The 27316-nt window shown below is 35.4% G+C and overlaps 1 protein-coding gene and 1 pseudogene across 2 annotated transcripts; one reads left to right on the top strand and one right to left on the bottom strand.

The window, feature by feature from the left end:
- Positions 1 to 276: 276 nt before the first annotated feature.
- On the top strand, positions 277 to 17884 carry LOC120177074. 2 transcript variants are annotated; one of them, XM_039183316.1, is made up of 2 exons: positions 277 to 933; positions 16805 to 17884. In XM_039183316.1, the coding sequence occupies exon 2, from the start codon at positions 17025 to 17027 to the stop codon at positions 17652 to 17654; it is 630 nt and encodes a 209-aa protein (XP_039039247.1). In that variant the 5' UTR covers positions 277 to 933; positions 16805 to 17024; the 3' UTR covers positions 17655 to 17884. Both variants share the same exon structure in this region, with proteins under 2 accessions (XP_039039247.1, XP_039039248.1).
- Positions 17885 to 18163: 279 nt separating this feature from the next.
- On the bottom strand, positions 18164 to 20001 carry LOC120177073 (annotated as a pseudogene).
- Between the last annotated feature and the right edge of the window lie 7315 nt (positions 20002 to 27316).

Below are 27316 nucleotides of genomic sequence, written 5' to 3'. Positions count from 1 at the left end.
ATATTATAAAATTAGAAAAAAATAAATATTTATCTAATAATACATAAATATATGGTATGCATCAAATATTATGTCAATCCATGACAATATCGAATATCCAAAAATAAGTATTCATTATCCCAACTTCATTCGAACAGATGAGATGGCTTAGCTGTCATGTCCAGTCCACTTGTCACTCACCATGCAATTTGCAAGCCTTTGTTTTTCTTTAACCTTTCCATAATTTAAGTTTCTCGTCTTCCTTTATATTATTTCTTAAAATATACGCTGCACACCCTCCAACTTGTCTGCTTTTATTACTTAACTAGATCTAGACTAGACAACACCGCCCGCCACCACAGCCCGACCCTCCTTCCACCGCCATGGATCCGCCACCCTCCTCCGCCCCAAAGCTAAGACTAATGTGTAGCTTCGGCGGCCTTATCATCCCACGTCTCCAATCCAAATCATTTTACTATTTCGGTGGCGAAAACCGTTTACTCAACATCCCCACCACCGACAACACCTTCACCACGCTTACACTTTCTTGCCTCACCTCTCCACCTTTCTCCGCCTGGCCACCCCGTTTATTCTCAAATACCAAATCCCGAATCACGACCTTGACTCGCTCATTTCCATCTCAACCGATGATGATCTCCAAATCATGTTGGAAGAGCACAAGAGACTCTCTTTTAGCTCCACCGCTGTGTCTTCACGTATCAGGTTGTATCTTTTTCCTGTTGGAAATATCGATAAAGCCGAGTTGACTCATCCGAAACGAGAGAGTTGGTTTGGCGATGCTTTGAGGAGTGAAAGAGTGGGGTTTGGAGGTGAAAGTGGAGAACAGGCTGAATCTATTTCTTTGGAAACTTTTTCTTCTTTTGCTTCTACTCCTTCTTCGATTTCTTTGTCCGGTTTGCCTCCAATTAAACACTCGCCTGATTCAATATCAAGGTAATCAAAACATATTGGGTCCTTTATATATAAAAGAAAGGAGTTTTTTAGTGTATTAAAAAAACTGTTTTTGCTCAATGGTTCTGTTTCCTTTTTCTCTTAGAGGCAGCTAGCAGTCCAATCGTTTGGTTTTTTTCGTGGAAAAAAGGGATTCCATGTAAATGAAAATTGGGAGATATTTTGCTGATTTCTATTGTTTTTGATTCGTTTTGGCTGATTATGGAATGAGCTCATTAGTACTTAATCATTGGATAAACAGTTGTTTCAGAGGTTTAATGGGATAGGAAAGGCTTGAATGTCATGATTAGTGTTCAAATTGAAGGATTTAACCTTGAGAATCGAAGTTCTAACTCATTTCTGGTTAAAGTTGTGGGGATTGGAAGCAACTTCGATCAATTATGGTGTAGACATCATTTTTTTCATTTAAATTTATTATTATTATTATTAAAATTATTATTATTATTATTATTATTATTATTATTATTATCATTATTTATTATTATTATCAATATTATATATTATTATTATTTAATAAATAATTACAACTGGACCGGCCCAGTTACAAACCAACCAGAACCGGTCCAGACAACCAGAAACCCTAACGATTAGTAAGGTTTCAGCTAGGGTTTCTAAACCCTAGCCACCCCCAGCCGCCTCTGATGCTTCCAGAATCCCAGCCGCCTCTGATGCTTCCAGAATCCCAGCCGCCTCTGATGCTTCAAGAATCCCAGCCGCCGCCTCACTGCCAGGTGGTCCAATGCCCCACTGCCGACGCCTCCACCGCCATTGCCGACACTCCATAACGTCGAGAAGCTACCCACGTTGAGCCCTATGGTGAGTCACCACCATAGCTATGGTGACTCACCGGGCCTTTCATCTCTGGAACCGGTCCAACGAGAGCCTCGGTGGTGGCTATAAAAGCCACCCCACCTGCAAGAAAGAAAAAGGACAGCCACAGACGGCAGAGAACGACAAAAAAAAAAAAAGAAAGAAAAAAAACAGAGAAAGAGAACACAGCAACCAACAAAGCAAGAACTACACCAACGATCCCAGGAAATACAAACCAAAAGAAGAGAAAAAGAGACTTACCGAGAAAAATCGCCGTCGTGAGAGCCTCCACAAATCATCAGAGAACCAAAACGTCGAAGAGAAATATCCTAGATCTACGACGATTGGTAAGGTTTTAAGCTAAAATAACCTTAGATCTAGATATAGAAAAACAGAGGCTTTGATTTGGGGTGGGTTTTGTAATTTCCGGCCACCGCTGACGGTGGCCGGCGACAGCAATCGGAGCCCGACAGCGGTGGCTGACCGGGCCGGCTTCTCTCTAATTTTAGAGAGAAGCCAGAGAGAAATCTTCTTCTCTCTGTTAGAGAGAAGAAGAGAAATGAAGAAATGAATGGTTGGCCGAAGGGCCAACCGGTTTGGGGTTTATAAACCCTCTTCCATACGACGTCGTTTAAGGGGGAGGGGTATCTGTGTAATTAACTAAAGGTTAAACCCTTTCAGTAGCCATCTAAACTTGTAACTCTTACATTCTAGTCACTAAATCAAATTTATAATCCTTTAATTCGGTCCTTAATTTTAGATTATTTATTTTAGTCCTTTCTATTAAATAATATATTAGGATAAATACGTATTTAGTCCTTAGTTTTAATAAATAATATTTTAATCCCGAGTATATATTTTTAATTTATTTTAAATCTGATATTGAATTTTTTTTTATTTTTATTTTAGTCATCAAATTAATAAATAAGGAAAATAGCATTTTTAATCCCTATAATTTTAAATAATTAATTATAAATTAGGTATTTAATTTTATTATATTATAATTTAGTCCCTAAGTTAAATATTTTCATTTATTTTACGAGCTTTATTATTTTTTAATTGTATTTTAAATATTATTTAATCATATGTTACCTTTTTTTTTTATGTTCATACATATTTAATTATCATTACTATTATTATTATTATTCTTTATTAATTATGTCAATATATATAGTCTTATAAATATATATAATATTTATTTATTCTATTTTCCTATTTTAAATTTAATTTTATAAATTACTTTTAAGAAAAATAATTATATTTTGATATTTATTTATTTTTAATATCAAAGAAAAAAGTTGTCTTAAGGTACCTAGAAGCTCTTTTCTGATATTTTTTTTTGAATAAATAAATATCTTACTATATTAAAATAAAATGTTTTTTTTATTTATTTTTAAATATTAAATAAAAGAGCTGTCTTAAAGCACCTAGAAGCACTTTTCTGATATTTCTAAATAAGTAAATATATTATTTATGTATATTATATTTTCTTTAAAATTTGAAATAGTAGAATTATAAATTAAATATATTTTGAATTTTTAAAATTTTAATAATAGAGACAATTTATAGTTAATAAAGTACCAATTTTGGGCGTTGTAGGGGTGCTAATCCTTCCCTAAACGTAACCGACCACGAATCCCTTTTTATTATTAAAAAGAACGAATTTTTGGTTAAAACGCAGATCAGTTTATCTTTTAATTGATGTTTTCTTAAAAACTCTTTTAAAAGATATTTTTTAGGTATTCGACCTACCTGATCCAAAAGGCCGATGGCGACTCCCAAATTATTTTCAAAACCATTTATTCATATCACTTTTCCCGTCAAGTTAAATATTTCGTGCCCGGACGAAAACCGGTTACAACAGCTTGGCGACTCCGCTGGGGACTTGTCAAACTTTTAAAAATTAATTATAAATCGTCTCTATTAGTTAAAAATTAAAAATTTATATATTTAATTTTTATTTCTTTCTTTTCAAACTTTTTATTTATTTATTATTTTTATAATATTTATATGTTTTATTTTATTTGCAAGTATTTTATTTCAGTATTTATTTTTATGTCAAAAGTTTAACATTTCTCCTCACACACAACACTTGCATTACATTACATAAAGCTCTATAATTGAGTTATCCCTTTTAAGTGGGAGTGAAAGCAACGTCTTCGTGAGAATTTATTCTCCGTGTCAGACCTAGCAAGTAACTTCCGGGGTTCATATGCTCTATGTCTTCGTGAGAATTTATTCTCCGTGTCAGGCATAGAGAAATGTATCCCCTCAAATTGAACTCGATCCATTTAAGTCTGTAATGGACTAGGATTGAGGGTTGACAGTCCAAGGGGGCATCAACAAGAACAATTCGAGTACCTTTACTCCTAGAACTGAAACTCTGCATATAATGAACCCTAGAAATTCTTCTGATCTAAGACAATACTGAACCTCTGTTCATAGGTATACACAAAGGAGAAATAAGCTCTAGCTTTTAATTTATTTTATTTCCTTTTCATTTTCCTGAATAAATGCATGTGAACTAGAAATCGTGCGGTTAAGTTAAATTTTCCAAACAAAGCATGGAACTAGAAAGCACGAGGTTAAGATTTATACATTGATATACAGTTTTTTTTAGTTGGTACTAACTATTCTATTTTTTTTCATGTATATTACATTGCTCTAACTTGTTTATATTTGATTTCTTTTGTTTGCATTACATGATCATGGCATAACCAAAAGGTGTTTACTGGAAAGACTGTTCATCATATTGGAAAGAAATCGTAAATGGACAAAAAGTTTTATGATCAAACAAAATATGATGCGGCCAAAGAAAGACATCCTGAGGAAACTCCAAGGATGGAAGCAAGCAAAGCACACAGAGATCCTGTTATATTAATACCAAAAGTATTACACAAAGATCCTACCAGATTGATACCAAAAGCAGTCTATGGTAAGAGCATCAGTCAGGACATTCAGAGTAGTGGAGATTTTTATGAAGCTCAAGCATATTATTTGAAGGACTTGAATGACCAAAACAAGAAATTAAGCACAGAAATGAAAACCATGCATGAAGATTTTCAAAAGATCAGTCAAGCCTTTCAAAATACTGGCCTAGGAGGCACCCCAGAAGAATGGATAACGGGGGTCACCAAGCTGAAAAAGAGCTGCAACATATGAAGATCTTGTTCAAGAACTTCTTAGACAGAAAAGATCTCTTATAGGGGAAAATGAGCAACTTCGAGAAGTGACACAGAAAATGAAAGAGAATGTCATGGAAGAGGTTACAGTCCAGACAAGCAATATGTCCCTTAAGTTGATAGACTAATTTGGCTTTGGAGAAGTTAGGAATGAAATATATCCCTATATGTAAAGTTTTGTTTGATGTACCGAAACTTTTGCGTTCAATGAAATCTGTTCTAAGATGATCACTCTTGAGTAACACCTTTTCATACATGCATTTGTATTTTGCATTTGTACATTTTTACGTTTGTATTTACATTTACATTTTTACATTTGCATATTTACATTTGGCATCTTTGCATGTCATAATACATTAAAACATTCATTCATTAAAATAAGGATTTCAAACGAAGTGATCTTGGTTTTTCCTTGAAGCAAGAACGCTCAGCACGACACAAGAAAAATGTTTAAAGAAACCGAAGATAGGCTAGCCAAATTTGAGATAAAGCAGAAAGAAATACAAGAGGAATTGAGAAGCAAGTTGGCACAAATCGAAGCTAATTCTCAGATCAATCTACTGAACAATATGAAAGAAATGATTAATAAGCATTTGACTGCTGGAAAGAGTTTTGTTAAAAACCCCACAAATTCTTTGGGTGTTACACCTGTTCATATTCCTGAGTTCACCTCTGTACCCCAGGAAATCCAATCACTGATTTACTTCGCTGGTAAGAACTCACAATATCAAGCTGAAGCTTCGTTCCCGCTGATTGTCCTATTGCTTCTGAGTTAAAGTCAGATAAATTTTGTAATGAGGTCCTTGACTCAAATGAATTAGTTGAAAAGAAAAAACTCATCCAAAGATTGAAAAATATAGAAGAGGAAATAGAATCTAAAGAGAGGGCTGAGTCATTTTATGGGTTTGAAGCCAAAGAGTTAAGTTTGGTCCCTGACCTAATTATCCCACCAAAGTTCAAGGTTCCAGATTTCGAGAAGTATAATGGGACCACATGCCCTTCATCTCATATCACCATGTACTGTCGTCGCATGACTGGCTATGTGAAGAATGAAAAGTTATTGATCCACTGTTTTCAGGATAGTTTATCTGGACCTGCTTCCAACTGGTATAATCAGCTAAAACGTACTCAAATACGTTATTGGAAAGACTTAGCTCAAGCATTTTTGAGTCAATACAAGCACATGACTGATATGGCCCATGATCGAACAACATTACAAAATATGAATATGAAGTGCAATGAGAACTTTCGACAATATGCACAACGATGGAGGAACGTTGCTTCTCAAGTGCATCCACCATTGACGGAAAGGGAATTCACTACTTTGTTCATCAGTACATTGAAATCTCCCTATATTAATCACATGATAGGGGCTGCCACTAATAATTTCTCTGATATCATCATGTGTGGAGAAATGATTGAAATAGCTATCAAGAATGGCAAGATAAGAGGCTTCGATAATACTGACATTGAGAGAAAATCTGAGATCAATACAGTGAGATCTTATTCAACTGATCATGGGACCAAATCTTATCGAATGACCCGAGAGAAAGCTCATATTGATGAAATTCCAATGACATATGAAGAATTGCTCCCATTACTAGTTCAGCGGAATCTTGTGACTCCAGTTCAGTCTAAACAAAAAAAAAAAAAAAAAAAAAAAAAAAAAAAACCATTCCTGAAGGGTATGAAGTTAATGCAATATATACTTACCACAAGGAAAGTACGGGGCATACTACTGAGAATTGTGGGGCATTAAAACGCAAGGTTCAGAATTTAATTGAATCAGGAGCATGGACCTTTAAGGAGTAATGAGGCATAATAAAATAAAAAAAGTGGAAATGTTATCTACCACTGTAGTACTTTTCTATTTTCAGCATCTTGTTTGAACTTGTTTTTGTTCCTTTCTCCGCTTTTTGTGCAATAAATAAATTGTGTTGCTTTTATGGTTATGAGCAAAGAATCAAGTTTTAATCTTGAGATTATTGAGTATCAAGTAGATTAAATATTCTTTTAAATTTGCAAGAGTTATAGATCTATTGGCAAGTGGTAAAATTATATCTTCAATATCCCATCCAATGTCAATTACTCGACCCTTACCAAAACCAAATCCTGACACTACATTTATCTGAGATTCTAAAGAAATGTCTCTACTTGTTTTTGAGACATCAACTCTAGATGTTTACCTTCTCGGATAGAGTTGGTTGGTTTATGAGATTACCCCTTCCACCATATACATGACTTTAAGAGTCACACATTATCCTTCCAAACACAAAACCATCATAAACCAAAAGACCTCAAAAGAACCAAACTTTCAATTATCCGTGAATTTTACTGCAAGAAGAGACAAGATGAGGCATCATGGACCAACTCATTGATGAGAATTTTGAGTGATTAGGGCATACTCAAAGAAGAAGGGGAAAGTGATTGATTGAAATAAATATATCATGCATTAATTACATTTTTTCATGTAAATAAAGTTAATCTTGAATATTCATCCCTCTGTGGATACCTCTTTTACAAAGGTTTCTGTGTATGAGATGATGAACGGCATTGTTTCATTTATCCTTTAATATATATATATATATATATCCTTTGTTGTCCCCATTTGAGCCTGAATAATTTTTCTTCTAATTCAACCCTAACCAAGGATCACCCTCTACATTGGGGGGCAAGGTAAAGGATATTGGCTCACAAGAATAAAGATTGTCAATACAGTTTTATTACGAAGACAAGTTTCCATGAAGTCATGAAAGTTTTGAACTACAAAGTATGTCAAATACAGAGTGCTTGAAGATCAATCCAATCAAGAATAATGGAAAACCTCCAAAATGCAAAAGGAAAAGGAGGTGCTCAAAGCAGTTGAAGTATTATACTCATCCAGCAAATAAGAAAAAAATAGAAAAAAAAACAACAACAAAAAGAAAAAAAAGAAAAAGGAAAATTGAATCAAGATGGGTGATTTATTGAGCCTCAAGTTACAAAGTTGATCAAGTACAAACAAGAAGAGCAAGAAATGCTGAAGATATGAGAAATTGGAAATGAATTCAAAATTTGGCAGTCTTGAGGGATCCAATTAATGGAAAAATCCCCAACAAAGCAGATCCAAGTTAAGCAAGGCAAGGTGATTGCATCAGAATTAATGGATCCTTGGTTTGATGATCCTTAAACACTTATTTGGGCCTTTTTATCCATTTTTTTCATAACCATAAGCCATGGCCTACGTTACGTACCTGAAAAGTCCATTTTAATCGTACATGGATTCTAAGTAAAGAGAATATCTTCAGAATTCATTCCGCCTCTCAAGATTGATTTTTATTTGTAAAAATTGGTTTTTAAAATCTTTAATGCATGATATGAAAAATGATAAAAGGGGGGGTTCAAGATGTAAATTTGTAAATAACATCTTAGAAACCAAAGGAGGATTCGAGTTGAAAACCTGAAAAGGCGGCTCGAATATTGAATGGTGCAACAACGACATAAGAGACGATCTTAAGCTCTTAATGAAGCACCACACATCTCAAAAACGTTCCTGAAATTCTGGAAACGAGAAGCATCTCTACAAGATGAGCATAACAACCATTTCTTCAAGTTAGTGGAAGCCCGAAACGACATACTGAACCAACTTGAAAGAACCTACTTTACCAAAATCAACCTACATCTCAAATCAGTCAATAATTTGACACTTGCCATAGAACTATGATTTTTGAATGATTTAAAAGTGTAGTTGATTTATTTGATTTTCATTAAACTCATTGTTTATGATTCGATTATATTGTGAACCTGAAAGGGGTAATACTTTGCAAAATTCTTTCATTCTTCAATAAAGAAAGGAGAAAAAATATTTTCAAACAATACAGTCTCAAATGAGGAAGGTCCTAAAAGAAATTGTTGCCTATTCTACCTCAATTGAAGAAAAAGAATAAACAAGGCCAGAATGATGAAGCATTTCTTGAAAGCAAGTAGTCCAAGAAGCCAGAAAGTCTGGAGAATTGAACTTGTGATATTCTCCTATGACATTATTAGCAGCTCATCAAGAAAGATTATCGTTTATCTTATGCTGAAGGCGATAAGCATCACCAGACAGATTATTTTCCCCAACCATTAATTCATGTTCTCTAGAAGATTACATCATAGAGATATGAACAAGTCACTACCTGCACTCTGGTTATACCGTGATGCTGACTCAAGTCTTGATACATCATTGCTACTTCTTCTATGTCGATCATTTTCTTTGTCAAGATGATATCCATTATGTCCTTCAGAAGATTGTTGAATTTGAATTTGAGGACTTATGGCACAAAATAAGACATTGGAACAGAATCTACCCTTATAGGCCTTTTATATAGGGTAACATTGGTTACAGGATTCCAAAAGTTGAAGATGACCAGTTTTACTGTTAACTAAACTGTTCCATGATTCAAAAAGAGTGGGATATATTGAAACAGCAGAAGAGACAGTCATTGTAGCAATCAATGCAAGGAAATGCACTAACAAAAATCGTCTAGCTCATCCTGATGATGTTTATTTCTTCCAGTAAGGTTGTTACGCTGGATGCCACCGATAACAAGGTCGAATTCGACAAATCTACTCATCAATTGCTCCAACTGATCACCATTCAGTTCTTGCTCATCTGTTTTCAAAGGTATGCCAAGACAGTAGAAGGCAACCTGCATCACTGATCTCAGAGAAAGAGACAGGACATTGATACCACCAAGGAACATGTCTCTAGCAGATTCTCCTCCTTGTGTATGGTTTTTAGGGAAACCTAGAAACATTTCCACTTCATCATATTTAAGCGGAACAACTTTATGCCTTCCAACTCATATTGGATTCCATTTTCGGCACTCATCAAGAACATACTTTTGGACACTCGAAGATGACTCATCGTCATAAACTTCAAAAGTCTTACGGATTCTTTCTGTCAATTTGGATTCATGTACATGTTTGTAAACAGTTCAACTTTATCCCAGGAAGGTCACCAGTTTGTTGTCAATGGAAAAGCATCATGTACAGCACATGGAGGAAGCAGAATAGAGAAAATCTGTTCTTAATTGGCAGAATTATGAATATAGCCCTTTTCAGTGTAGTAGCATGGAAATGCTTCGAATCTACAAATTCTGGCTCTACATCGAATAAGCACTGGGATATCCTAGTCCAAACATTAACTGGAACAAATATAATGTGCTCAATAGCATCTTCTGGAAGTGTTCTTTGAGTTATCTGATCTGGTTGAACAAGACTAATCATTGAATTTGGAAGAATAATGTGCTCAATAGCATCTTCTGGAAGTGTTCTTTGAGTTATCTGATCTGGTTGGACAAGACCAATCATTGAATTTGGAAGAATAATGTGATCAATAGCATCTTCTGGAAGTGTTCTTTGAGTTATCTGATCTGGTTGGACAGAACCAATCATTGAATTGGATATAATGTGCTCAATAGCATCTTCTGGAAGTGTTCTTTGAGTTATCTGATCTGGTTGGACAGAACCAATCATTGAATTTGGAAGAATAATGTGCTCAATAGCATCTTCTGGAAGTGTTCTTTGAGTTATCTGATCTGGTTGGACAAGACCAATCATTGAATTTGGAAGAATAATGTGCTCAATAGCATCTTTTGGAAGTGTTCTTTGAGTTATCTGATCTGGTTGAACAAGACTAATCATTGAATTTAGAAGAATAATGTGTTCAATAGCATCTTTTGGAAATGTTCTTTGAGTTATCTAATCTGGTTTGGTATGAACCCCAAAAACCAATCATTGGATTTTAAAGATGAATTTGCTCATAGTAGAAATAAGGAGGCTCAATAGCATCTTCTGGAAGTGTTCTTTGAGTTATCTGATTTGGTTGGACAGAACAATCATTGAATTTGGAAGATGAATTTGCTCATAGTAAAAATAAGGATACTCAATAGCATTTTCTGGAAGTATTCTTTGAGTTATCTGATCTGGTTCGGTAGGAATCCCATAACCAATCATTGAAATTGAAAGATGAACTGCATTATCATCTTCATTAAGAAGCTTCTTTTCAAGCTTCCTCTGCTTCTTCCTTTTCCACAAATCATAGCCCAAGTTTCGCCTTTGCTTGTAATTGGGATCATTGCATAATGGCTTCCTATCTTCTACCATAAGAAGTGCATCAGTAACCTTAGCCATTTGATCAGCACATATAAAATCTGTCAATTCTGCAATTGATGAATCTGAACCACATCATCATCTGTCAAGATCATTGACTTGAACAGATATTTCCAATGAGACAGAAAGGTATGAAGAATGAAAATTGTGAAACAATGACAATGAAGCTGACTATACATAATTGCTTCGTTCATCAGGCAGTTACATTATGATCATGTTGTTGAAAAAATATCTACTCAGCAAATATGTTTTCAAATACCCAATCTTCTTAACCATGTGTCACATGATAGCGTGTTCCTTATTAAGCTACATCACAATCGCATGAATAAAGATGGTCCCTTTGTAGACCATTCGATCCAAGGATCAGTTCCTCGATGCCTCGAAATCTGAATTTGGCCTTTTGTGTGTCGGTGATGATTGGAATATTTCTTTGAGATTCCTAGCAGTTAGTTTCAACCATAATGTTGAGATTATGAAGCTGTTTTTCACATCAGTTTTTGCTTACTTGATGACATTGAAAAGGGAGACTCGACTCTCCCTTATATTACTGTTATTCCCGTTGTTATTGGGATCATCATTGCTAGCCAGGATGAACTGAGTTTTCATCTATTTTGGTTTTATCATGGGTGTTTCATCCCCAGCGGCAAGAATTCCATGAACCTCTTCTTGTACATGGCCTCTATAGCTGATATGTTTCTAATTCTTACAACGCTCATTATAGAAGAAAACGTGATCAGTATTATATTTGCCTTTGCCCGATATGAAAACGTGATCAGTTGATATCTCCTATTCAATTCGACACTAGTACATTTTGTGAATTTGACCAACTTTTGGTCATACTAATATCACACTTGAATCTCCACTGAGTTTTGCTCTCAAATGGTCTTATGACATCATTCAAAAGCTTTGAACACTAGGCAAAGAGCTTCAATGATTAAGAAATCTTGGCAGAAGCCACAGAAAAGGATGAATGTGTTGTCAAACGCTTTATGAACGTCTGAGCAAAAACCACAAGAAAGGATGAATGTGTTGTCAAATGTTTTACAAACATCTGAGCAGAAGCCACAGAAAAGGATGAATGTGTTGTCAAGTGTTTTACATCTCGACAGAAACCACAGGAAAAGATGAATGTATTGTCAAATGTTTTATGAACCAGTGATTATGGTGCTGAACCAATGTTGTGATCATATGGTTTCCATTTTTGATCCAAGATGAAGTCTGTCTTCTTCAACCCCAAGATTAGAAGTTGAGATATGATGAAGATTTCTTTCCACAGAAGAGAGCTGAAATTTTAACAACAAGAAACTATTGGAGCCAACTAAGATCAAATAATAGGTTGTTGTTAAACATCTTTACATGATATGGTTTGAGTTGCTTTGTTCGAGATCCAATTAGATGTGGAGACATGAAAGGAATTGTAATAAATCCTCCTTGTGATGTTTCAAGAGTCAAATCAGAACAAACTCTACTCTCTTAATTAATCCCTGCTGAGTCAGGCATATCTACATCTACACTCTTCAAAGATGATAGATTCTCTTTTTAAAGATGACAGATTCTCTTTTCAAAGATGAAAACTTTATGGGATTTCTACACAAGTCCAAACAAATAAAGTTGGTTTTATCCAAGACAAAATGGGGCATTAAGGTCATAATTCTGACTACGACAAGAGTTCCACAAATAAAACAATTCTTCTGAGACTTTCATGAAGCAAAGAATACATAAAGATACAAGTTGATCAGATAGTTCTTCAGAAATGCAAGCTTGATAGCATAAGTTGCTACACTGATATCCAGAGGTAACCCTGGCAATAAATGATGAAGTGGAGGAAAACCGAGTTCACCATTTTGAAGTCAAATGAAGATTGCATTAACATTCATGCATCATATTTAGACATTTGCAAAATAGGAGCATTTTCATTCATTTATCCATGTTGAATATTTGACAGGAATTTCAAAATTTTAGCAAAGATTCAAATCCATCATATGATGGATCAACTTTTCGCTTGAATTCATCATTCGATGATTCAGTATTTCCAGTTCGAGTTCATAATGAGAAGAACTCATCTGAAGAAGGAAGAAGAAGTTCATAATGAGAAGAACTTGTTCAACTTTTCGCTTGAATTCATCATTCGATGATTCAGTATTTCCAGTTCGAGTTCATAATGAGAAGAACTCATCTGAAGAAGGAAGAAGAAGTTCATAATGAGAAGAATTTGTTCAACCTTTTACTTGAATCCATCATTTGCTGGATCAGCCTTTCCAGGTAGAGTTCATAATGAGAAGAACTCATCTGAAGAAGGAAGAAGAAATTCATAATGAGAAGAATTTGTTCAACCTTTTTGTTTGAATTCATCACTTGATGGATTATTGTTGCCAGAGAAGTTCATAATGAGAAGAACTCGTCATCTGAAGAAGGAAGAAGAAGTTCATAATGAGAAGAATTTGTTCAACCTTTTGTCTGAATTCATCACTTGATGGATTATTTTTGCCAGAAAAGGTTCATAATAAGAAGAACTCATCTGAAGAAGGAAGAAGAGTTCATAATAAGAAGAATTTGTTCAACCTTTTGCTCAAATCCATCACTTGATGGAGCAGCTTTTCCAGAGAAGTTCATAATGAGAAGAACTCATCTGAAGAAGGAAGAAGAAGTTCATAATAAGAAGAATTTGTTCAACTTTTTGCATAATTCTATCACAGAAGGAGATAGATTAGCATCAGCCTTTCTAGAGAAAGTTCATAATGAGAAGAACTCATCAAGAGCTTATTCAACTTTTTGAATGACTCTATCACAGGAAATAGGTCAACATCATCCCCAGCGGAAAGTTCATAATGAGAAGAACTCTTCTGAAGAAAGAGAAGAATTTATTCAACACTCCATATTAATCAAGTGAAGAAGAGATTGATACAATCCACAAGAATGAAAATTATCTTGAGATTAGGCCATGTTACCCAATCAACATGTTATTTCAAAAACATAATGAGAAAACGATTTCCATAGTTTCTCATTCAATCTTTTCTGAAAATGAAATCGTTGAATAGTAAGAAACAATTTCCATATTTTCTTACTTAGTAAACTATTTCCCACATCTGTAAGTCCTTCAGTGCATGATGTTTCCAAAAAGCCTTCAGGAGCTTTTTAATGTTTTTCAAAACCTTCGGTCATCTGTAAGTCCTTCAGTGCATGATGTTTTCAAACATTTCTATCCTGCTCGAAAGAAGCCAAATGAAAAAATTATTGTCTTTTTCGTCTTTGCTCTATTCTTGTTAACACAAGGATGAGCAAAGAGGGGCAGCTGTAGACATCATTTTTTTCATTTAAATTTATTATTATTATTATTAAAATTATATTATTATTAGTATTATTATTTATTATAATTATTATTATTATTATCATTATTTATTATTATTATCAATATTATATATTATTATTATTTAATAAATAATTACAACTGGACCGGCCCAGTTATAAACCAACCAGAACCGGTCCAGATAACCAGAAACCCTAAACGATTAGTAAGGTTTCAGCTAGGGTTTCTAAACCCTAGCCACCCCCAGCCGCCTCTGATGCTTCCAGAATCCCAGCCGCCTCTGATGCTTCCAGAATCCCAGCCGCCTCTGATGCTTCAAGAATCCCAGCCGCCGCCTCACTGCCAGGTGGTCCAATGCCCCACTGCCGACGCCTCCACCGCCATTGCCGACACTTCATAACGTCGAGAAGCTACCCACGTTGAGCCCTATGGTGAGTCACCACCATAGCTATGGTGACTCACCGGGCCTTTCATCTCTGAAACCGGTCCAACGAGAGCCTCGGTGGTGGCTATAAAAGCCACCCCACCTGCAAGAAAGAAAAAGGACAGCCACAGACGGCAGAGAACGACAAAAAAAAAAAACAGAAAAGAAAAAAAAACAGAGAAAGAGAACACAGCAACCAACAAAGCAAGAACTACACCAACGATCCTAGGAAATACAAACCAAAAGAAGAGAAAAGAGACTACCGAGAAAATCGCCGTCGTGAGAGCCTCCACAAATCATCAGAGAACCAAAACGTCGAAGAGAAATATCCTAGATCTACGACGATTGGTAAGGTTTTAAGCTAAAATAACCTTAGATCTAGATATAGAAAAACAGAGGCTTTGATTTGGGTGGGTTTTGTAATTTCCGGCCACCGCTGACGGTGGCCGGCGACAGCAATCGGAGCCGACAGCGGTGGCTGACCGGGCCGGCTTCTCTCTAATTTTAGAGAGAAGCCAGAGAGAAATCTTCTTCTCTCTGTTAGAGAGAAGAAGAGAAATGAAGAAAGAATGGTTGGCCCGAAGGGCCAACCGGTTGGGGTTTATAAACCCTCTTCCATACGACGTCGTTTAAGGGGGAGGGGTATCTGTGTAATTAACTAAAGGTTAAACCCTTTCAGTAGCCATCTAAACTTGTAACTCTTACATTCTAGTCACTAAATCAAATTTATATCCTTTTAATTCGGTCCTTAATTTTAGATTTATTTATTTTAGTCCTTTCTATTAAATAATATATTTAGGATAAATACGTATTTAGTCCTTTAGTTTTAATAAATAATATTTTAATCCCGAGTATATATTTTTAATTTATTTTAAATCTGATATTGAATTTTTTTTTATTTTTATTTTAGTCATCAAATTAATAAATAAGGAAAATAGCATTTTTAATCCTATAATTTTAATAATTAATTATAAATAGGTATTTAATTTTATTATATTATAATTTAGTCCCTAAGTTAAATATTTTCATTTATTTTACGAGCTTTATTATTTTTTAATTGTATTTTTAAATATTATTTAATCATATGTTACCTTTTTTTTTATGTTCATACATATTTAATTATCATTACTATTATTATTATTATTCTTTATTAATATGTCAATATATATAGTCTTATAAATATATAATATTTATTTATTCTATTTTCCTATTATAAATTTAATTTTATAAATTACTTTTAAGAAAAATAATTATATTTTGATATTTATTTATTTTTAATATCAAGAAAAAAGTTGTCTTAAGGTACCTAGAAGCTCTTTTCTGATATTTTTTTTTTGAATAAATAAATATCTTACTATATTAAATAAAATGTTTTTTTTTATTTTTAAATATTAAATAAAAGAGCTGTCTTAAAGCACCTAGAAGCACTTTTCTGATATTTCTAAATAAGTAATATATTATTTATGTATATTAATATATTTTCTTTAAAATTTTGAAATAGTAGAATTATAAATTAAATATTTTTGAATTTTTAAAATTTTAATAATAGAGACAATTTATAGTTAATAAAGTACCAATTTTGGGCGTTGTAGGGTGCTAATCCTTCCCTAAACGTAACCGACCACGATCCCTTTTTATTATTAAAAAGAACGAATTTTGGTTAAAACGCAGATCATTTTATCTTTTAATTGATGTTTTCTTAAAACTCTTTAAAAGATATTTTTTAGGTATTCGACCTACTGATCCAAAAGTCCGATGGCGACTCCCAAATTATTTTCAAAACCATTTATTCATATCACTTTTCCCGTCAAGTTAAATATTTCGTGCCCGGACGAAAACCGGTTACAACATATGGGTTTAATCCAATAGAGCTGAAAAGACAGTGCTGGTTGCTTTAGTTTGATCTTTTAGATTTTACTCCATATATGCTGAAGATGAATGAATGGTTTCATAGTTTATGCTTCCTCTGACTCTGAAATTTGCTCATTCCAACAGCGATGAATTTGTTGGGAATGCTGTTTCTAACGTACAGACTGGAGCTTTTCAAGACCAAGTTGGCCACATTGCTTCAATGGAGAACATGCTCTGTTCTAACCCTTTGAATCAGACAAGAATTTACTGATCCTTCTTCTGGAATTGAGGTGCACAAACAATTCATGCTTCTGGGTTTCCGGTAAATCTGATGCATTTACCTCAACGACAACACAAGTAATTGATGAGGACACTCGTTACGTGCTGCCGAGCATGCCTGAAACACAGCATGTTATGTCATGTTACCCAGTCTATTTTCCGGTGCCACGGCAGCAGCTACAACAACTCCATTATCAATCAAATCAGCCTTATCAATGTATATGTCCCTGTTGCACCGACTCAGCCCAACAATATACCTGTGAAAAACGGTATGGTTCAAGCAACGGCTATCTGTTCTGGTCATCCTCAAGCTCTTCCAAATGCTTCTTTGATTCCAACTCAAGTGGTTCTGAAGGAGGTTGCAGCATCACCTCAATCAGTAGTTGACTTATCCTCCCAACAATACCAAAAAATTCCAGCAGCACACCAACATATTCATTTACCTCGTATCGAGCCTGAAACAAGGTTTGCAGGGGCTCAAATTCAGCACCAACCACAATCATTTGGTGTCGCCGCTGGAGAAACTGTGAATAACACTAACAGACTTGATGATGACCCTGCTCCAGTCCAAATATACAAATCTCAACCAACCCCACCAATGTTGACTTCACAGTATCAAACAATGACGAAAGCCACAGCATTGCTGTTGTCTGATGCTCTGGCAAAGTTGCATGCAGACAATGCTGAACAACAGATTACAGCACCGGAACCATAATGACTTGATTTTCCATCTGGGAAAACAATTTTGGTAGGTTTCTTGGTAACTTTGTAGTGGTATGTGTAGCTTGCCCGCCCTATAAGTAGACAATTTGATCTTCCTCTTTGACTTGATTTTATTTTTTACTTTTTTGTTTGTTTTTCTTGGATGTTCTTGAATTTGTAGTGTTCCAAACAAAGTGTTTTATGGTTTGAATTGTCTCTCCATCTTCTTGTTGTTACTCAATGAGGGTACAAACAGAAAAATCATATCAATTTTCATGTCATTAAAGGTGGAAGGAAACATTGGCAATAAGAGAAAAAGGTGAAATAATGGACTCACCTAGAGAATTAAATATATATTTATTCTGCTAACAGTCATAGTAAATGATGAATACATTCTTCTGAGAAACTGAATGAATATTTTCATATATATAGAAATTTGCCTGACTATACTCTCTCTCCTCAGATCTAATTGATGCTAAACGTATTATGATTTCCCCTAAGCTTATGAAGTCACTCTCGAAACTAACTCACAAACCTCATTGAAGATCTCCTATCAGGACTCTTATGGGTGCAGGCTAATGCAAGCTTGAGTATGGCGCTTCCATTAAGATCACTTCAAATGAGTAAACATCCATTTCTGTGATGGTTTCGTGTCATTCAAGGCTTCGGTGCTCGTAACATGATCCGTTTGAGGATTGATTTATCGCAGTTAACTCGTTATGGAGAACTTTGTTGTGATGTCCAGATTGCCATCTGTTGCTCCACCTGGAATTCTGGTGATTCATCGGTTATGTTGGTGAGGTGACCGAGTCCAAAGTCTGTAATACGAGGCTCCATATCTTCACCAAGAATGTTGCTTGGCTTCAAGTTTTCATGGGCGTACCTTTTCGGACTTAATTCGTGTAAGAATCCTAGTCCCTTGGCTATTCCTTTCATGATTTTTACTCGAACCGGCTACGAAAGTGGTTTAAAGGGGATTCCTGGTTCCTGATTATATTAGAACAATTATCAGGGTAATTCCTAGAACACAATATGGAAAACATATAGCAGAATTTAGTAAGTTACCATAAATTGCTGCAGTAAGATTTTCATTGGTTATGTAATCATATATGAGCAGCTTCTCGTCATCTGAAGCAACAAGCTCGAAGGTTAACAAAAGCAGAAGCTTTAAGAAGTTGTTCAAGATCGAAGTCGACCTCGGTGTCTAACGGAACAGGTTGCACTGCTCCATGTTTTCTGATAGAGTGTCCTGTCTTTATTCGCAAAGCAGAAGATGTCCCTCCCTATCATCATTTCGCTTCGAGACGATAGCCGGTGACTTTCCTAACTCCGTTGCAGACGGAGGCCTTCTTGTACAATAAGAGAACAAGAATCCAATGAAGCAGACCTCCCGCCATCACAAATGCACGTTTTTAACCACCCGACTTGAGCTCGAATGACCTCCTTTACCACCTATTATCGAGTTTCCGCCGGAACTCTGAACTGAATTATGAAATAATGTATGAGAATCTGCATTGGAATGTCTGGATACATGAATTCTTCAATGGCAATCCAAAAAGCAGAGGGTTCCCTATGAAAGCTATTGGTCCCGCATTTTCTAAAGCACCATTTTGTGGTATCGGACCGGTAAGATTATTGTAACTGAGATCAATATACACTTCCTAGGATAGACTTCCTAGGCTAGCTGGAATCTCACCAGTGAAGAAATTGTGAGATAGATCGAGAGTACCGAGAAATTCGACAAGTTTCTGATGTCACCGGGATCGAGCCGCTGAAGCTGTTTGTAAGAAAGATTGAGCTTCTGAAGGCCAACTAAACTGTTTCCAAGTTCCTCAGGGAGGGAGCCAATGAAACAGTTTTGACTGAGAAAAATGCAGTTAACCTTTTGCATTGAACTATAGATGAAGGTACCGTGCCATTGAAGGAATTCCGTGAAAGATCCAAGGTTTGTAGGCTCTTGAGGTTCCCGACTTTCGGTTGGCAGAGGTCCATACAATGAATTACCTGAAAGTTCTAAGCTTCAGCCTAGTTGCAGCAAAGACATCGGTAGGTAATATTCCCGAAACAAGTTGTTCTTGAGGTTAACATGACGAATCGAGGAGAGATTTACGAGTGCAGGAGACAGATAACTGGATAGTCCGATGTTCGGAACGACAAGAGCATGAACTTTCTGGTTTCTACATGAAACACCATGCCATGAACATGGATTGGATCAGATGAGTTCCAGTTGATGAGATAGCTTCCGGTGTCACCTTGGAGCGATTGTCTGAAGAATAAAGAGCAAAACCTTCATCATTAAGAGCAGACAAGAGAGCTCTGTGATTACATACAAGGAGATCAACAAAAAACAATGGATTCATTAGGTCAAAGTAATGGTTCAGGAAAGATGTTCAGAAGAAAAACGCAAGTTTTATGGCCGCTTTTATGTATGAAAAAGAGTTGTGATTTGTTTAAGTTGGGCGGGGGGAAAACCCATATACTTTAGCTTTGCTGAAATGACTTATGGAAGTTAGTTTAACATAATGATGATTTAGAAGGGATTGTTTGACAAAAAGAGAGGGCAAATCGTGATTGAAGGCGATGATCGTTCCATGAATGTGGGTTCTGTAAGCCATTTTTACCCGAGCAGCCCTACACGTTGCAATTCCAGCAACGATGGCAGCCCTCTACGTCCTCGTTCCAACAGTTTCCAGCAAGCATATCAACCACACACATTGCGTTTATGGTGAGTCATCACCATAGTTTGGTGACTCATCGAAAGCCATCCTTAGGACCGGTCTAAGGGCAACATCATTAAGGCTTATAAAAGCCATTATCTGTGAAAAGAAAAAAAAACGAATAGAGGAGGGGGCAAAAAGCACAACCAACAACAACATAAATAAGGAAAAGAAGGAGAAAGAAGGAGCAACCAACATCGACAGCAAGCAAAAACGGACGACAGCAACCCGAGAGCAAGCCAAAACATACAACAAAGCAAAACAGAGAGCAAGACAGAGACACCACGACAACAAACAAACGAAAAAAATTTGAAAAGAGTGCTTACTATCGTCGTTGTAGCTTCAACACCATCGAGAAGTATAAAAGCCGAAGGTATTAACGTAGATCTATAGAGTTTGGTAGATTATTAAGCAAAACTAAGCTTAGATTTGGGTTTAAGATAAACAATGCTTCGATTTGGTGGGTTAGGAATTTTCGGCCACCGTGGATGATGGCCGGCGACGGCGGCGATCGGCGGCGGAAGACTGCCGGCCGATGCCAGTCTTCCTCTGTGTAGACACCTATTTTCTTAAAAGATAGAACTAGCAAGATTTTCTCTCCTAGGAGGACTTTTCCACCACCATATCTTTTAAAGCAACAACCACACCAACAAACGTGCAACAACCGAGCAAGGAGTCTAGTTGCATTAGGATTCTATTGTTAATAGGATTCTAAAAATAGTTAGTTTTTTCACTATAAACATGCAATCATCCCATTTGTAAGACACGATTTACATACAAGATAAAGAGGAAGCACGAAAAATACAAAGGCAAAGCTATTGTAAACGATTCGAAAAAGGAAATAAAAGGTACCATTTTTTTACATTGATTCGTTCATTTCTCGCATGTGCATGTTATTTTTCTTGAGATTTGGTTTGAATAACCCAAAGTGTAGGTTGCGCCGATGACCAAAAAAGGGTGGGGTTTCGAAGTTTCGAACCTAGATCTACTCCCGAGGCATGTTCATTTTTTAAAGTATTTAATATTCTACCTAAGTCAATCTTAATCTTTAATTTACCTTGAAATTTACCCTTTAATTTTACTTTTATATTAATTTCGTCCCCTATATATATATATATTTAATTATATTTTTTATTTATTTACTATATTCCTTTTTTTATTTATATTATATTATTTTTATTATATATATATATATCTTATCATTATATATATATATATATAGATGTATTAATTTTTCTCCATTTACTATGTATATTGTTTTTCTTAATATTATATTTTATACGTTTTTATATATTTTCTTAATATTCTATTTTTGTTTTTATTTATTTATATATTATATTTTTACTTTATTTTATTTTTTCTATTATTTTTTTTCTTAATATCATGTATATCTTTATTTTTTATTTGTTTTACTTAGTATTATATATTTATTATTTTTATTTATTTTAGTAAATACTACTTTATATGTACACCTTATTTTTATTCCTTTTTAATTTCTTTTACCTTTTTTATTTTTTTACTCCATTAATTTTTTCCTTTTATTTTATATCTCGTTTTTTAACATTTTATTCATTTTGTTTATTTTTATAATTTTTACGTGTTTTGTTATTTTCATTTTTTCTTGTTTTATTTATTATTCTCACATTTGCACACTTACTATCCTAATTCGATTTTATACTCCGCTATGAATCTAACGTTTTTTATCTTTTAAGGTATTCAAATCAATCAATTGTAAGTAATTTGAATCGGGTCTGTTAAATTTTAATTTTAATTTCGAATTTTTGCAACTAAGACAACCGGCAAATTAATTGGTACCGAAAGGGCAGTTCAAGGGTGTTAATCCTTCCTTGACCGTAACCGACTCCCGAACCTGACACAGTTCTGGTAAAAACGCAGATCATGTAAGATGGTGTCCGACCCACCTAAATTCGTTTTAAAATAGTCGGTGGCGACTCCAATCCACATTTTTCAAGTCGAAGCCCAATTCCAGGGTCCAACCGAAAGACATTTACGACAGCTTGGCGATTTCGCTGGGGACAGGTAAGTGAGTCAGACCGAAATTAATTTTTGGTTATCTTTTTTAGCAAAATTACAAGTTTAAATTTTAATTTATTTATTCGATTCCAATTATTTATCTTTGATTTTTTTTTTTTTCAAGTAAATAGTTGTACTGACGTTTTTTCAATGATTTCAAATTTTGAAAAAGTTTTCATCTCTGACTCTATACCCGGCTCCGAACCCTTTAAGTGGGGTGAAAGCGACGGCTTCGTGTAAATTTATTCACTGTATGCGCCTAGCAAGTAACCTTCGGGATTCATATACCTTATGTCTTCGTGTGAATTTATTCTTCGTATGGGCATAAGGGAATGTTTCCTCTCGAGTTTAACTTAGTCCACATAAGCTTGTAATGGGCTTAGGACTAAGGGTCTAAGCCCAAGGGGCACCGACAAGGAGAAATCGGGTACCATTTTTTAGAACATAAACCGGGAGGCTATGGAGAATTAGAGTCTACCCCAAATTCTCATTCCAAACCCTAGACTGTTTTGTTTCATGCTTTACTTTCTGTTCAAAGCATATGAACTAGACAATATGCGGTTAGGATTTGTGTGGAATTAAAGCATGTGGGGTAGGATTTTTCGTTTTTATTATTGTTTTGATTTACCTCACTAACTCTATTTTTACTTTTGTTCTCTTTTATTTTGTTTTAATCATTTGCATCATTTAAAAGAGGTGTTGATCCACCAAAAACGTGTTTGTTAAAACATGAATGATCTGCATTAATGGACAAAGGGGTTGTAATACAAGAGGTGAAAAACGCAGGGGTCTGGCTTTGGTCAGAAAAGACTCAGAAAGAAAATGACATAATCTGGAAGACAACTATGTGTCACATTCGATCAAGAAGACATGGTGCCCACAATCAAATAGATCAAAAGTTAACTTTTCAAAAATGGGTTGACAAAGGTAGCAGGGGCAAGACGAGAAAAAGGTTACTGACCTCGAGAGTCCCTTCAAAGACAACAAGAACAAGATAACAAAACGATAGCTGAATTGGAAGCCATTGTCGACAAATTCAATGAACTTCAGATAATCCCTTTGATGGAGGATGTTTTCCGTTATAGAACAGGTTCAGCAAAGGATGAAAGCCAGAGATGCAGTCATTCGATACTTATGGGAACAAGTACAAAAAAACAGCTCGTCACTTGCACGATTTAGCCAGAGAAGCCGGAGCGGTTCGGTAGGGTATTTGACCGGTGACAGACGAAGGCAGAAGACTAGTCAACTTGTTTCAGGGTGTAGAGGATTTAGTCTGGATGTACCTTTAAATATGTTTATTGTCTCTTAAAAGATAAAACACTTTTGTCCCAATAATGATTATTTATAATAACAGACATGTTTTTAATCAATGCCTCGAAAATTTCATGCATTTTTGCATTTTGCATATACATTTCATTTTTTAAGCATTTTTATAAATATGAAATTTCCTCATGAAGAATTCGATGAAGTGGTTTTAGCCACATGACACCACATGGAAGCAAGATTGTAACATCAAAAGAAAAAAAACTGAAATCACAACGAATGAGCCTGATCAGCTGGTTGTACGACTAAGCCTGCCAGGATGATCTGAGAAAAAAGTCCACATATCCTAAGGGCTACGATGTTGAAGCTGTTTGCAGTTGCCACATAGGATGCTCCATACATTCCTCTGAGAACTATAAGGCGCTGAAGCGCGAGATCCAAAACCTGATGGATTCAGGGGCATGGACAGCCGAAGAAAGGGACATTGCATATATCATTTGCACTTAGAGGATTGTTTTGTTTGAACACGTCTTTGATCTTTCATGTTTGCTTAATCTTTTAAACGATTGAATTTATGCTACTTTCTAAGGTGGAGCAATTGAACAAATTTTAATCTTTAGTTCTTCGAATATTAAATGAATTAAGGATTCTTTTAATTCTTCAAGAATTATAGACATATGGCAAGATTAGACCTTTCTTATCCTGTTTCAAACCCCAAAATAAAATACATTGATTCTTTACCCAAAACTCATGGCCATTACCAAAAGACCAAATTTTGACATTACCTACCTCCTTTTAAAATTTTGAACATTGCCTTTATCTTTTGATACACCCATACCTTTCTTTGAGTCAAATAAAGTTACACCATTGTCTTTTTAGACTCAAAATTGACATTTTTATGCCATTAAAACCCAAGGCATTGAGTTGTTCATTTGAACATGAGCCTTCTTCTAAGATACAACTTGGGGCATCTCGCAGGGAGCATGAACATTGAGACATGTTAGGGGCAAGATGCAGAAAGAAGAATTCACTCGGAATAATTCTACCATGCATTAATTGCACTGTTTTCATGTGAATAAAATAATCCTGAAAATCTATCCTCTTGGGGATACCTCTTCTGTGAGGACTTCCATGTATGAAATGATGAACGGCTTTCTTTCTTCATCCCTTCACAACAGGAGAAAATATATATCCCTTATGTCCCCTTTTGAGCCTATAGTATTTTTCTTCTGATTCAACCCTAACCAAGGATCACCCTCCACACTAGGGGCAAGGTGGAGAAAATATACTCGCATGAGTGAAGACATTGATTCAGATGATACTGAAAGGTGAACGAAATGCCAAGTGCGAAGATTCAATCAAAGCAAAAGAGAAAAAAGAAAAAAAAAAAGAAAATAAAAAAGAAAAAACAAAGGAAAATTGAAGAAAAAAAAGACAAGATGCATATGCAAAGATTCTCTCGATTCAAATGACGCATCGAGATTCAAACTATGAGATTGATCAAGCACAATCTTTCCGAATCACTGAACCACTTCACTCGAAGATCATAGAGCATCAAATGAGATTGATCAAGCACAATCATTTCTGAATTACTGAATCACTCCACTCGAAGATCATGGAGCATCAAGAGAGAGACGCATACGAGTAGATTCAAATTGAGCAAGATATGATCGAAGACATCAGAATGAATTGATCATTGGTTCAATCACCCTTAAACACTTGTTTGGGCCTTTTATCCCTTTCTTTCATAACCATGAACCATGACCTACGTTACGTGCCTTAAAAGTTCATTCTAATCATACATGGATTTTTAAACAGAAGAGACTATCTTCAGATTTCATCCCGCCCATCATGATTAATCTTTATTTGCAAAAAATAGTGTAACTAATGCATGATAGAGAAAAATAACAAAAGGGGGTTCAAGACGTAAATTACAAATGACGTCTTGAAACCAAAGGAGGATTCGAGTTGAAAACCTGAAAAGGCGGCTCGAATACAAAAATTGGGCAGCTAAGGCGATCGCATGAATTCTTTGATAAGGCATCGCACAATCCGAGCTTGACCATGAAAGCTGGGAATCGAAGAACACTTCCAATAGAGGAGCATGCAAGATACCCCATCAAACCTTTGAGCATCAAATAAACAAAATGCCAAACCTTTGACCAAGCATAATAACCTGAGACATTTTTATCCTTTCCTTACTTAACCATTTCCCAAAAATAGTTTTGATCTTGGCATGTGTCAAACGACTATAATTTATTAAAGGATTAACAATGTAATTAATTCTTTGATATCCAATAAACTCTAGTTTTATGATTTGTCTCAATTGTAAAACCGTGAAAGGAGCAATATTTTCAAAACTTTTGGTTAAACATTTTTCGAAACTCTTTTTTGATATTTTCAGAACTTTGAAAATAAAAAAGAAAGAAAAACATATTTTTTCAAAACAAGACAATCTCTCTAGAGTGGATCTTGGTAAATGACATGTGGCTCTCAAACACAAAACTCATGCTTAGAATCAATACTGAAGCAAGAAATCAGGAATAATGAGGTCATCTTTGAAGATTCGACATCAAATGTTGGGGTATTTTTTGAGATTCAACATCGAATATTGGGACATCTTTGGGAATTCAACATCCTGATGCAAATTATCAGACCTTTTGAAGGCATTTCCTCCATATGCAGGAATAAGCACACAAAACACGAGACTCCATCCAAGGGATAAAACATAACTAATTCATGTTACATGCATCTTAGACATACTTAAGAGCATCGCATTATCATTTTTTGTATACATAAGTTTTTGCAGCTTTTAGAGTCAAGTTTCAACTTCAAGATGAAGGATGCTCGATTCAAAAGCACATTGTGGTTGCTCTACCTCACAACGAAGGGGCGACTGCCTGACAACAAAACAACTTTCCAGTTTTAGTCAGAGTCAATTTCAAGTTCACGACGAAGGATATTGAACTCAAAGCGACACAATTCGCTCGAGAGTAGATTTCAACTTCACGACGAAAGATATCTAGCTCGAAGCCAAACTTCACAATAAAGGGGTCATCCACGGTTTCGACTTAACGGCGAAGGGAATCGTGTATACCTGCAACATACAATACTTGGATTTCAAATTCACAATGAATGATATCCAAGTCAAGGATCAACTTCACGACGAAAGGGCCACCTACGATTTCAACTCAACGACGGAGGATATCGTGCCACTCGAGACAACCCAAGTTCAACTCCACAACGAAGGGATACCTGGTTGTCAACAAACAATTTCCCGATTTCAGAGCCAATTTCAACTTCACAACGAAGGATATTGGACTCGAGACAACACAAGTCAACTTCACAACGAAGGGACGGCTAGTTGTCAACAAACAATATCCCAATTTTGGAGCCAATTTCAACTTCATCGAAGGATATTGGACTCGAGACAGTAAAAGCTCAACTTCACAGCAAAGGGGCGGCTGGCTGTCAACAAACAATTTCTTAGTTCCAGAGCCAATTTTAACTTCACGACGGAGGATATTGGACTCGGAACAATACAACTTAATTGGATTTCAACTTCACGATGAAGGATATCCAATTCCAAGGCTCAACTTCACAACGAAGGGGTCATCCACCATTTCAACTTCACGACGAAGGGAATCGTGCTCACCATTGT

This window comes from Hibiscus syriacus, unplaced genomic scaffold (genome assembly GCF_006381635.1).
Source record: "Hibiscus syriacus cultivar Baekdansim isolate YM2019G1 unplaced genomic scaffold, ASM638163v2 tig00112281_pilon, whole genome shotgun sequence".
Taxonomy (NCBI): domain Eukaryota; kingdom Viridiplantae; phylum Streptophyta; class Magnoliopsida; order Malvales; family Malvaceae; genus Hibiscus; species Hibiscus syriacus.
The sequence above is the reverse complement of the archived record's forward strand: the minus strand, read 5'-3'. Positions and strand labels throughout refer to the sequence as shown.